At 41.9% G+C, this 12,790-nt stretch overlaps 1 protein-coding gene across 1 annotated transcript in view; it reads right to left on the bottom strand.

Moving 5' to 3' along the window:
* Nucleotides 1-12,377, bottom strand: part of LOC142217830 (uncharacterized) — a 37,571-nt gene extending 25,194 nt beyond the window's left edge. The window contains exons 1-7 of the mRNA XM_075286150.1: nt 12,329-12,377; nt 12,161-12,222; nt 11,118-11,174; nt 9,199-9,255; nt 7,715-7,765; nt 6,987-7,052; nt 5,956-6,003 (exon numbers count right to left, since the gene is read on the bottom strand). Coding sequence (XP_075142251.1) covers nt 5,956-6,003; nt 6,987-7,052; nt 7,715-7,765; nt 9,199-9,255; nt 11,118-11,174; nt 12,161-12,222; nt 12,329-12,377 — 390 coding nt within the window. The remainder of the gene's footprint in view (nt 1-5,955; nt 6,004-6,986; nt 7,053-7,714; nt 7,766-9,198; nt 9,256-11,117; nt 11,175-12,160; nt 12,223-12,328) is intronic.
* Nucleotides 12,378-12,790: the final 413 nt, after the last annotated feature.

Here is a 12,790-nt window from a genome sequence, read left to right as displayed (position 1 = left end):
CCAGCACAGTCAGCAGTGGCAGTGGCAGAGGCAGAGGCAGAGGCAGTGGCAGTGGCGTGAACGGCAGTCGGCCTTTGTCCTGCCGTTGCTGCCTGCCACTGATTCCAGTGCTTGGATTCCAAATGACGGCGCATTGAAGTGGTGGACAGGTTGCTCTTCTCAGAGCCCCTAATCAATTTCGAGAGGCAAATTGTGCAGACAACACTATATCTGTCCTCGGCGCATTCCTTGAAAAAACTCCACACCTTCGAGAAACGTGCCCTCGAGGTGGGAGTTTTTCGGGGCTGGGTACGAACTGGAACATCTTGGGAGATTCCGGGTGTGGCCTGGCTTCGCCTAAGCTGCTGACCTCTGCCTCTGCCTCTAGCTACCCTTTTTGGTGCTGCACCTGCCTCAACATCCACACTACTTTCCCCGCTTGACATCCCCCCTGTCCAGGTCGGGTCAGTGTCCTCATCATCCACCACTTCCTCTTCCAACTCCTGTCTCATCTCCTCCTCCCGCACAATGCGCCGGTCAACTGGATGCCCTGACGGCAACTGCGTCACATCATCGTCGATGAGGGTGGGTTGCTGGTCATCCACCACCAAATCGAACGGAGATGGAGGAGACTCTAGTGTTTGAGCATCTGGATACAGATGCTCCTCTGTTAGGTTCGTGGAATCGTGACGTGGAGAGGCAGGTTGAGGGACAATGAAAGGAGCGGAGAACAGCTCTGGGGAGCAGGGACAGTTTGGGTTATTGTTCTGTAAAGCTTCGGAATTTTGGGAGGAAGGAAGACAAGACTGTTGGGTAATAGGAGGAGAGGAGGCAGAGTCTGACTGGCTGCTGGACAATGTGCTGTAAGCGTTCTCTGACAGCCATTGCAAGACCTGTTCCTGGTTCTCGGGCCTACTAAGGTTTGTACCCTGCAGTTTAGTTAATGTGGCAAGCAACCCTGGCACTGTGGAGTGGCGCAATGCTTGCTGCCCCACAGGAGTAGGCACGGGACGCCCTGTGGCTTCACTGCTACCTTGCTCCCCAGAACCATTCCCCCGACCTCGCCCACGGCCTCGTCCACGTCCCTTTCCGGGAGCCTTGCGCATTTTGAATTCCTAGTTAGAAATTGGCACTGTATACCAGTAGTAAAAATTGTGGGTGCACGTAACCCCAATATATTCTTTGAATTCCCAGTCAGAAACTGGCACTATATGGCAGTAGCAAGAAATGAGGGTATTTGTATTCCCAATATACTCTTTGAATTCCCAGTCAGACAATGGCACTGTATACCAGTAGTAAAAATTGTGGGTGCACGTAACCCCAATATATTCTTTGAATTCCCAGTCAGAAACTGGCACTATATGGCAGTAGCAAGAAATGAGGGTATTTGTATTCCCAATATACTCTTTGAATTCCCAGTCAGACAATGGCACTGTATACCAGTAGTAAAAATTGTGGGTGCACGTAACCCCAATATATTCTTTGAATTACCAGTCAGAAACTGGCACTATATGGCAGTAGCAAGAAATGAGGGTATTTATAACCCCAATATATTCTTTGAATTCCCAGTCAGACAATGGCACTGTATACCAGTAGTAAAAATTGTGGGTGCACGTAACCCCAATATATTCTTTGAATTCCCAGTCAGAAACTGGCACTATATGGCAGTAGCAAGAAATGAGGGTATTTGTATTCCCAATATACTCTTTGAATTCCCAGTCAGACAATGGCACTGTATACCAGTAGTAAAAATTGTGGGTGCACGTAACCCCAATATATTCTTTGAATTCCCAGTCAGACACTGGCACTATATGGCAGTAGCAAGAAATGAGGGTATTTGTATTCCCAATATATTCTTTGAATTCCCAGTCAGACAATGGCACTGTATACCAGTAGTAAAAATTGTGGGTGCACGTAACCCCAATATATTCTTTGAATTACCAGTCAGAAACTGGCACTATATGGCAGTAGCAAGAAATGAGGGTATTTATAACCCCAATATATTCTTTGAATTCCCAGTCAGACAATGGCACTGTATACCAGTAGTAAAAATTGTGGGTGCACGTAACCCCAATATATTCTTTGAATTACCAGTCAGAAACTGGCACTATATGGCAGTAGCAAGAAATGAGGGTATTTATAACCCCAATATATTCTTTGAATTCCCAGTCAGACAATGGCACTGTATACCAGTAGTAAAAATTGTGGGTGCACGTAACCCCAATATATTCTTTGAATTCCCAGTCAGAAACTGGCACTATATGGCAGTAGCAAGAAATGAGGGTATTTGTATTCCCAATATACTCTTTGAATTCCCAGTCAGACAATGGCACTGTATACCAGTAGTAAAAATTGTGGGTGCACGTAACCCCAATATATTCTTTGAATTACCAGTCAGAAACTGGCACTATATGGCAGTAGCAAGAAATGAGGGTATTTATAACCCCAATATATTCTTTGAATTCCCAGTCAGACAATGGCACTGTATACCAGTAGTAAAAATTGTGGGTGCACGTAACCCCAATATATTCTTTGAATTCCCAGTCAGAAACTGGCACTATATGGCAGTAGCAAGAAATGAGGGTATTTGTATTCCCAATATACTCTTTGAATTCCCAGTCAGACAATGGCACTGTATACCAGTAGTAAAAATTGTGGGTGCACGTAACCCCAATATATTCTTTGAATTCCCAGCCAGAAACTGGCACTATATGGCAGTAGCAAGAAATGAGGGTATTTATAACCCCAATATATTCTTTGAATTCCCAGTCAGACAATGGCACTGTATACCAGTAGTAAAAATTGTGGGTGCACGTAACCCCAATATATTCTTTGAATTCCCAGTCAGAAACTGGCACTATATGGCAGTAGCAAGAAATGAGGGTATTTGTATTCCCAATATACTCTTTGAATTCCCAGTCAGACAATGGCACTGTATACCAGTAGTAAAAATTGTGGGTGCACGTAACCCCAATATATTCTTTGAATTCCCAGTCAGAAACTGGCACTATATGGCAGTAGCAAGAAATGAGGGTATTTATAACCCCAATATATTCTTTGAATTCCCAGTCAGACAATGGCACTGTATACCAGTAGTAAAAATTGTGGGTGCACGTAACCCCAATATATTCTTTGAATTCCCAGTCAGAAACTGGCACTATATGGCAGTAGCAAGAAATGAGGGTATTTGTATTCCCAATATACTCTTTGAATTCCCAGTCAGACAATGGCACTGTATACCAGTAGTAAAAATTGTGGGTGCACGTAACCCCAATATATTCTTTGAATTCCCAGTCAGAAACTGGCACTATATGGCAGTAGCAAGAAATGAGGGTATTTATAACCCCAATATATTCTTTGAATTCCCAGTCAGACAATGGCACTGTATACCAGTAGTAAAAATTGTGGGTGCACGTAACCCCAATATATTCTTTGAATTCCCAGTCAGAAACTGGCACTATATGGCAGTAGCAAGAAATGAGGGTATTTGTATTCCCAATATACTCTTTGAATTCCCAGTCAGACAATGGCACTGTATACCAGTAGTAAAAATTGTGGGTGCACGTAACCCCAATATATTCTTTGAATTACCAGTCAGAAACTGGCACTATATGGCAGTAGCAAGAAATGAGGGTATTTATAACCCCAATATATTCTTTGAATTCCCAGTCAGACAATGGCACTGTATACCAGTAGTAAAAATTGTGGGTGCACGTAACCCCAATATATTCTTTGAATTCCCAGTCAGAAACTGGCACTATATGGCAGTAGCAAGAAATGAGGGTATTTGTATTCCCAATATACTCTTTGAATTCCCAGTCAGACAATGGCACTGTATACCAGTAGTAAAAATTGTGGGTGCACGTAACCCCAATATATTCTTTGAATTACCAGTCAGAAACTGGCACTATATGGCAGTAGCAAGAAATGAGGGTATTTATAACCCCAATATACTCTTTGAATTCCCAGTCAGACAATGGCACTGTATACCAGTAGTAAAAATTGTGGGTGCACGTAACCCCAATATATTCTTTGAATTACCAGTCAGAAACTGGCACTATATGGCAGTAGCAAGAAATGAGGGTATTTATAACCCCAATATATTCTTTGAATTCCCAGTCAGACAATGGCACTGTATACCAGTAGTAAAAATTGTGGGTGCACGTAACCCCAATATATTCTTTGAATTACCAGTCAGAAACTGGCACTATATGGCAGTAGCAAGAAATGAGGGTATTTATAACCCCAATATATTCTTTGAATTCCCAGTCAGACAATGGCACTGTATACCAGTAGTAAAAATTGTGGGTGCACGTAACCCCAATATATTCTTTGAATTCCCAGTCAGAAACTGGCACTATATGGCAGTAGCAAGAAATGAGGGTATTTGTATTCCCAATATACTCTTTGAATTCCCAGTCAGACAATGGCACTGTATACCAGTAGTAAAAATTGTGGGTGCACGTAACCCCAATATATTCTTTGAATTACCAGTCAGAAACTGGCACTATATGGCAGTAGCAAGAAATGAGGGTATTTATAACCCCAATATATTCTTTGAATTCCCAGTCAGACAATGGCACTGTATACCAGTAGTAAAAATTGTGGGTGCACGTAACCCCAATATATTCTTTGAATTCCCAGTCAGAAACTGGCACTATATGGCAGTAGCAAGAAATGAGGGTATTTGTATTCCCAATATACTCTTTGAATTCCCAGTCAGACAATGGCACTGTATACCAGTAGTAAAAATTGTGGGTGCACGTAACCCCAATATATTCTTTGAATTCCCAGTCAGACACTGGCACTATATGGCAGTAGCAAGAAATGAGGGTATTTGTATTCCCAATATATTCTTTGAATTCCCAGTCAGACAATGGCACTGTATACCAGTAGTAAAAATTGTGGGTGCACGTAACCCCAATATATTCTTTGAATTACCAGTCAGAAACTGGCACTATATGGCAGTAGCAAGAAATGAGGGTATTTGTATTCCCAATATATTCTTTGAATTCCCAGTCAGACAATGGCACTGTATACCAGTAGTAAAAATTGTGGGTGTATATAGCCCCAATTCTATTGCTAGGGGACTTGCAGGGTATTTCTGGGGTGAAGGTGGGGGGGCACACCGTTGGAACGGGTATCGGGGTATATATCGGGTATACGGGAATACACTGACAGTGTATTCCATTCAGGATCCTGGGAAAGCTGGGTTGCGGCGATTGAGCCCGTCAGTGCCACGTTACACTGACAAGCTTCTCCCTGGAATTTAGCTCTTACAAGAGCTGTTGGTTGTCTTCTCCTTCCTATCCTAGCCTGTCCCTGCCTACCCAGAATCTAAGCCCTAGCTAGCTGGACGGAAACCTCCGTCCTCGGTGAATTGCAAGCTCAGAATGACGCGAAGCTGGGCGTCGCTGTTCTTTTAAATTAGAGGTCACATGTTTTCGGCAGCCAATGGGTTTTGCCTACTTTTTTCAACGTCACCGGTGTCGTAGTTCCGGTCCCACCTACCCAGCGCTGTTATTGGAGCAAAAAAGGCGCCAGGGAAGGTGGGAGGGGAATCGAGTAATGGCGCACTTTACCACGCGGTGTTCGATTCGATTCGAACATGCCGAACAGCCTAATATCCGATCGAACATGAGTTCGATAGAACACTGTTCGCTCATCTCTACTTCTAAACACTTCCCATTCACTTCAATGGGAGCACTCATAAAGCCGGTTGTACGCGCGCTCCCATTGAAGAGAATGGGAAGTGTTTAGAAGCGCTCGTGTGTACGGCTCGGAATGAGACGAGCGCTTACGCCGTGTGAAGGGGCGCTTATAGCTAAGCAGGGAAAATGCCCAATACATTACTGAAGAAAACATAAATGGGTAATGAAGATGACTCCTACTAAAGAGGTATAGTCTAAAACCTTTCTGTCTACGTACTGTGTACTGTGATATAGAACAACTATAATATCAAAATTGTGTCCTTACCATATTGCATAAGAGGCTTGCCACAGGTTTAGAAATCTTTAGTGCATCCTGTAAACACAAAACATTGTTGTTGTTTTTTTCTATTTTAAAGGGTTTTACTGGGAATTATCCTTGGGATAGTCCATATGCATATCATTGGTGGGGTCCAACAGCTGGCCCCTGTTCAGATTTGCTGTTTGGAGTTGTATTAGACCCCCATACTATATAGTGTACAGAGTCGGAGGTGGATGGCACTGTGCTACTTGCATTCCCTGTCCACTAGTGGCTTACATCACATGGAGGCTGCTGAAAAAGCTGATCTGTGAGGTGTCTGATCTGGGATTGAATTAGAGGCATAACTAGCAAAGACTAGGCCCTAGGCCCCATAGCAAATTTTTGACTTGTCCCCCACAATCACATGGCATAGCACCCTTTCCTAACCCCCATATGGTAAAACACTCCATTTACACACAGTATAATGTCCCACACTGGCCCCTTCCCACAGTATAATGTCCCATACTGGCCTCTCCACATCGAAAAATGTCCCATAGTGATCCCTCCACACAGTACAATGTTCCATACTGGCCTCCATACTGTATATTGCCCCATAGTGGCCTACATACAGTATAATGCCCCACAGTGGCCTCCACACAGAATATTAACCCATAGTGGCCATCATTGGTAGGAAGCCCCCTCTCACAGTACAAGGCTATGTTTAAGTACAGTTGGGGGAGCATTCCTCACAGCCCAGCAATGACGCTGAACTATGAGGAACACCCTTCTGTCTTTAGGACGATATCGGAGCTGAAAAGAATGACATCGATATCTCCAGCCCCGGGTCACACACCAGGAAAGCCAACAGTGTGAACCGCATGTTCATAGGACATGAAAGATCCTCTCTAAGATGACTCTCCCACAAATCTGTGGCATTTTAGTCATGTGTGAACATACCCTAAAAAGGGATATCACGGGTTTCATTCCATAAGCTTCGGTAATATAATGCATGACTTTCCCTTTATAATGAAATAATAAAAAACAAATACAACACTTACTCCAGCTTTTGCAGTGAAATGGCCCATGGCTGCTACCAAATGACCGGAGTTGTTTGCAAGCTCTTCCTGTAGGGGATACAAATTTTTCAATATTTTACACAATGTAATTTCAGACAAACAAATACTTTTTCTGATCAGTAACTTTACAATTTGTGCACATATAAAAGCGAAATTTGGAATAGTAATTCAAATCTTAAAATAATAACCTTGGCTGTCCGTTGTTCTGGACCATCGGAGGATCAGGACAATGGACAGGAGGACCACTAAAATAGCAGTTACATATAAAACACAGCGGACCACGTTGACTATAATGGAAAATGGCCGCTTGCGCAGTATTTTAAGCGGCCATTTTCTTCTGGCCTCTGGGCATGTGCAGTCTGCTCTGCCCAAGGTCTAGAAGTTACAAGCCACCGCCAGAAGAAGAGGCTGAAGAGGACGCTCCTGATGAAGATGGAGGCGGCGCTGGAGAGAGTTCTCTGGCAGCATTGGGGACGCCCCCAATGCTGTTTGAGTGCTGGGGCCCGCCCCCAGTGCTGTGAGAGAGCTAATTTGCATACCGACAAGAACCGGAATTGTAGGCAAATGGTGGCATGGAGAAGACAACGAAAGGTAGGAGAGGAATAGCCTTTCTTAAGGCTATTCCGATGTGGTACCTAGAAAAAATAGTGTGTGAATGATAGGATCTCTTTAACTTATTTTTACTATAGTCTTTAACTATATTAGCTTACGAATGGCAGGCGCGTGCCGAGGATTTGATTAGGAGTGCAACCACCACATTTCTGTAAATAGAGAAAAATGGAGAAAAAAAAACTTTAATGATAGGACATATGATAGGATAGTGATATGCTGCAAGCAAGACATTTATCAAAGATATAGTCCGTATAATATAACATTACTTATTATGTAAGCTGCAAATTACAAGGTTCTGAGCTCAAGGTATGGGAAACCGAAATGAAGCTTTGAAGCAACTTTAATATATTGTATTTCGTTTTATTTTATATAACAAAGAATTTCCAGAATTCTTAACACTATAAATATTTATTTCACAAGTAGTTATGGAAAACTCCCAAAACATCCTAAATTTCCAATGAGGTCACAATTTTGTCAGCAATACAGAAGTCAATGAATGTGCTTGTGTTCTGTTATAGAGGAGAAAATTAGAATTTAGATAGTCGGCAGCAGTATATGCTTTAATATAGGTAGGAAATACCAGATCCTGTTCTTTAACCCTTTCTATCCGGTGGCATTTTTTTATTTTCGGGAACCACTGTGTGTGTATGTATGAGTGTATGAGCTTATTCACATGACAGTGAGCTGTGTGGAGGGCCCCTCTGACAATGCAGTGATATCAGTGGCCAAAACTAATGGCATCAATATCTCCAGTATGTGCAACCGGGGCACATACTGGCAAAGCTAACAGTCTGCTGAATTCAGTATATATATAATATATACTGTAATGTATATAAAGTATTGCCAAGACGGGCAACCAAAATGATTAGGGGAATGGGTGGACTGGAGTACGATAGATTAACAAACTTGGGGTTATTCAGTTTAGAGAAAAGACGTCTACGGGGAGATCTAATAACAATGTACAAATACATGAAGGGACAATACAAAGAACTTTCTAAGGATATTTTCACTCCTAGGCCAGTGACAGTGACAAGGGGACATCCTCTACGTCTGGAGGAGAGAAGGTTTCACCAGAAACATAGAAGGGGATTCTTCACAGTAAGAACAGCGAGGCTCTGGAAGTCTCTGCCCCAGGAAGTGGTGATGGCGGATTCACTGAACAAGTTCAAAGAGGGCCTGGATGTATTTCTTGAAGAGAAAAATATAACAAGTTATGGACTCTAGATTATAAGGACACGTTGATCCAGGGATTTATACTGACTGCCAGATTTGGAGTCGGGAAGGAATTTTTCCCCTGAAATAGGGCAATTGGCATGAGCCTCATGGGGTTTTTTTGCCTTCCTCTGGATCAACACTTTAGGGATTGTAGGGTTATAGGTTGGACTTGATGGACTTTCTACTATGTAACTATGTAACAATGTTAGTGAACATAAAAGGTTCTGTTTAACTCAACTCTTTCAATGGGATTTTAATGACTTTTGTTGTCTTAGGATATCACGGCACAGAAAGTTATCACCATATATTCTGTTAACATAAGAACATCATATATTGATACTTGACAGCACAACTTTATATCTCTTACCATGGCATCTATAAATTCTTTGGCCATGTCCTTATATTCTCCTTCCTTTTCTTCAAACTGGAAAAACAATTGACAGAGCAACAAAAATGAAATATATATGAAAAATATATGCGAAATGAAATTATCAGTAGAATGATGACCCTTTATATGACATAGCTGATTAGGTTTACAGGCGTTGGAAACGATCCCATACCTCCCAACTTTTGAAGAACAGAAAGAGGGACAAAATGTGCGGCGCGCACAGCGCGCCATGGCGTTTGGCTCCACCCACTTTTATGTTGACTCCTCCCATTCTCATTCATTTTTCATGTGCCCCCACACAGTATAATCCTCCTACAGTCACCCATAAAATATATATCCCCCCTCCATCTCTCCCCCAGTTTTATATTCCCCCTTCATCTGCCCCCAGTTTCATGTCCCCCTCCATCTGCCCCAGTTTCATGTCCCCCCTCCATCTCTCCCCCAGTTTTATATTCCTCCTTCATCTGACCCCAGTTTCATGTCCCCCTCCATCTGCCCCAGTTTCATGTCCCCCTCCATCTGCCCCAGTTTCATGTCCCCCCTCCATCTCTGTCCCCAGTTTCATCTCCCTCCTCCATCTCTACCCACAGTTTCATGTCCCCCCATCTCTGCCCCCAGTTTCATATCCCCCTCCATCTCCCACAGCACTCTCTGCAATCTCACTCACAGAGTTGTAGGCGCGATGTGAGTCATCACATCGTGCCTACACATTCTAGGAGCCAGATCACAGCGATGAAGCAGGAGCTGAGCTGTGACAGCTCCTACTTCACTTGCCTGTGTATTTAACTCATCTGCGTCCAGAGTTTAAACTGAGACATAACTCCCGCCGACCGGGATTGCGGGACAGGACATCGAATCCGGCAATGTCCCGCAGAATCCGGGACGGTTGGGATATATGCAATCCCATAGAGATGAATGGAGGACAATGAACATGTATGTCTGTCATTCCTGTCTTAGAGACTCTGCAGACCCCTGTTCTTGAGATTATTTGGGGTCTCATCAGTTGGACTTCCACTGGTCAGAGACTTATTCCCTATCCTGTAAATAAATGGTTAAAGTAAGTTGCTTCTTCTAGACTTTATATATAGACACTGCATAGAATCGCTTCTCCTGCAATTGTATCAGAGTAGTTGGACCATATCTAGCAAGAGAGCATGTGAGGGGTCCTGACCACTGCAAGGAGCCACGGTACAATAGTGATGTATTATAAACTATCAGACTAAATATTAGAAAAAATAATCTTTGCATGTATAAGAGTGGTGCTGCAGCTTCATCCACTCTTTACCGATGGTTCTGGGGAAGTGCAGTTCCGCTCCTATGTGCACAGGAGCAGCCTGTATGTGCTCCCCATCACTCAGGGATATACCAAGCCTCTTTTCTGGCTGAGATCAACTATAGAAAGGTTCCTTCCCCCTGAAAAAATATACCCAACCCATGATAAGGCCCCTCTAGTTAAACTTGTAGGTTATGACCCCCATTTGTAGATTATAAAATCCCTTTATTTGGCCCATCACATGATATATGACACTATGTGGCCCCTCATTATTCTATGTGGCACAGTAGTTATGGGTCCCATTACAGATTTGGCCCAGGAGCTATAAGTTACATCTCTGAGATGAGGTTTCCCGGTGGATCAAACTATTTCTATTGCTATGTAAGGTTCTGTTCAGACTAGCATCATTCCACCTGTCTTTATGAAAGGCATAATATCTATGGAGAATCAATTCAACACACAATACAGTACAATGCATCCAATATACAAGAGAGGATGAAGAGAACCCTACAAAGCTCTGAATGCTGAGGACATAATTTATTGCCATTTCATTCCTATGCTTTTAATATGAAAACCATGTGATATGATTTTGTACTGTCAATATATAGTATATAGCTATACTTACTTTACCATCATAGTTACAAACAAAATTCTTAAATTTTGTCAGGAAATCTGCAAGATGCTAGTCAAGAAAAGACAATTAATATTGTGAGACAATGTAGCCATAATAATCATAGAAAGAATGATCATCACGATTAACACCATAAACAGTCAATATTTTACATAAATAAATTTGCATAAAGAATATAAACAACCAATTATAAAATAACTTCTCATACAGGAATGATACAATAAACACAATAACATTGTAATATGTTCAATTATTAAAGTTATATTTACATTGCATTTAAATTAGAAGTCTATAGAGAAGGAGGAGGAAGCTGCTATAAAAGACACAGATGTACTGCAGCAGCTATACTACACCAAGTACACTGGATCTTTTCACTCTGTCCGGTAAGATAGTGCTTTACGCAATGAAGTAATAAATCAGTTACTAGCCAACAGTAATCTGGTCCCCCTCTCCATAGACTTCTATGTGTGAGGTTGAATACAGAGACATGTGCTGTTAGTAATAAGAGTGTGAATGAAAGGTAGGAGAAGGAAAACAGCCTGGTAAGTGTAGAAGAAAACAGTCTTTTGTTGTTTTATAATTGTCTATTACCTTCCAGAAGCATATTCAACTGACATTATAAAAATGAGGCATTTGGTGCACTGGGGGTAGGTATTCAGGTCAGAGTATTGCTTTTGCCACTCAGACCCCTACCATTTTCTGCCTGTGCTACCCGCTGCAGTCAGAGTTGATCCACCCACTGATGACATCACCCATCCTACTTGAGTGGCAGGAGCATTGCTCCCAGGGCTGAAGACCTGCCCAAAGTGCACCAACCGCCTCATTTGCATAAGATTTCAAATATGTTTTTTCTCTAAATCTACAAAAGAAAAATACATAGAAAGGTTTGGTGTTTGTGCCTGTAATGTGCGCTATAACAAAGTGGTGATCGTTGGAGATGGTTGATAAATAAAGAATATTAGTATTTATTATTGTAGATACAGATTCATATTAAATGAGGAATAAATTATTTAGACATGTTTCTACATAAATCTTACCTCAAACGCAAATTGCAAGCATGTCTTGAAGTCCTTTGGAGGAGCGACACAGTTATTTTGATCTACGCATAGCAAAGAACAAAAGGAACAAGTCAGTTTAATGTGCATATATGTAACATCTATACATTTCATCAGTATGTTACAGTCTAACATATGGTATATACATACCCTCCGCAAGGCTGATCCCAGCCAGTACAAGGAATATGAGGATCTTCATTGTACAGATTGATGAGCTCCAGGTATGACTAGTACCAGGCACCGTCCTTTCTTATAGCACTAAAAGGGTGACATCCCTAAACACACACGTGACACGCCACACATTGGAAAGTGTCCTAGATTGCCATGTTTATTGGTATAGTTAAGAAAACAATGAGCATTTGTCAATATTTCACAAACGTGCAAACATACCTAAAAATATGATGACATTTTCACCCTTCGGCTTTTCTGTAATTTTAAGAATAATTTTAAAAATTGTTCTAAGGACGTCATTTTAAGTGATAAATATGGATTTGAAAAAGAAGTGGGCCGAGGAGGGACAGATTTAAGACATTTTTAACTCAGAACTGCTCTCAAATACAAGCAAGCAAAGATCCACAATTATATGACAAATAAAACCTAATATTTAATCAT

The sequence above is a fragment of the Leptodactylus fuscus genome, chromosome 9 (genome assembly GCF_031893055.1).
Source record: "Leptodactylus fuscus isolate aLepFus1 chromosome 9, aLepFus1.hap2, whole genome shotgun sequence".
Lineage (NCBI taxonomy): Eukaryota > Metazoa > Chordata > Amphibia > Anura > Leptodactylidae > Leptodactylus > Leptodactylus fuscus.
This window is presented reverse-complemented; position numbering and strand designations above follow the sequence as displayed.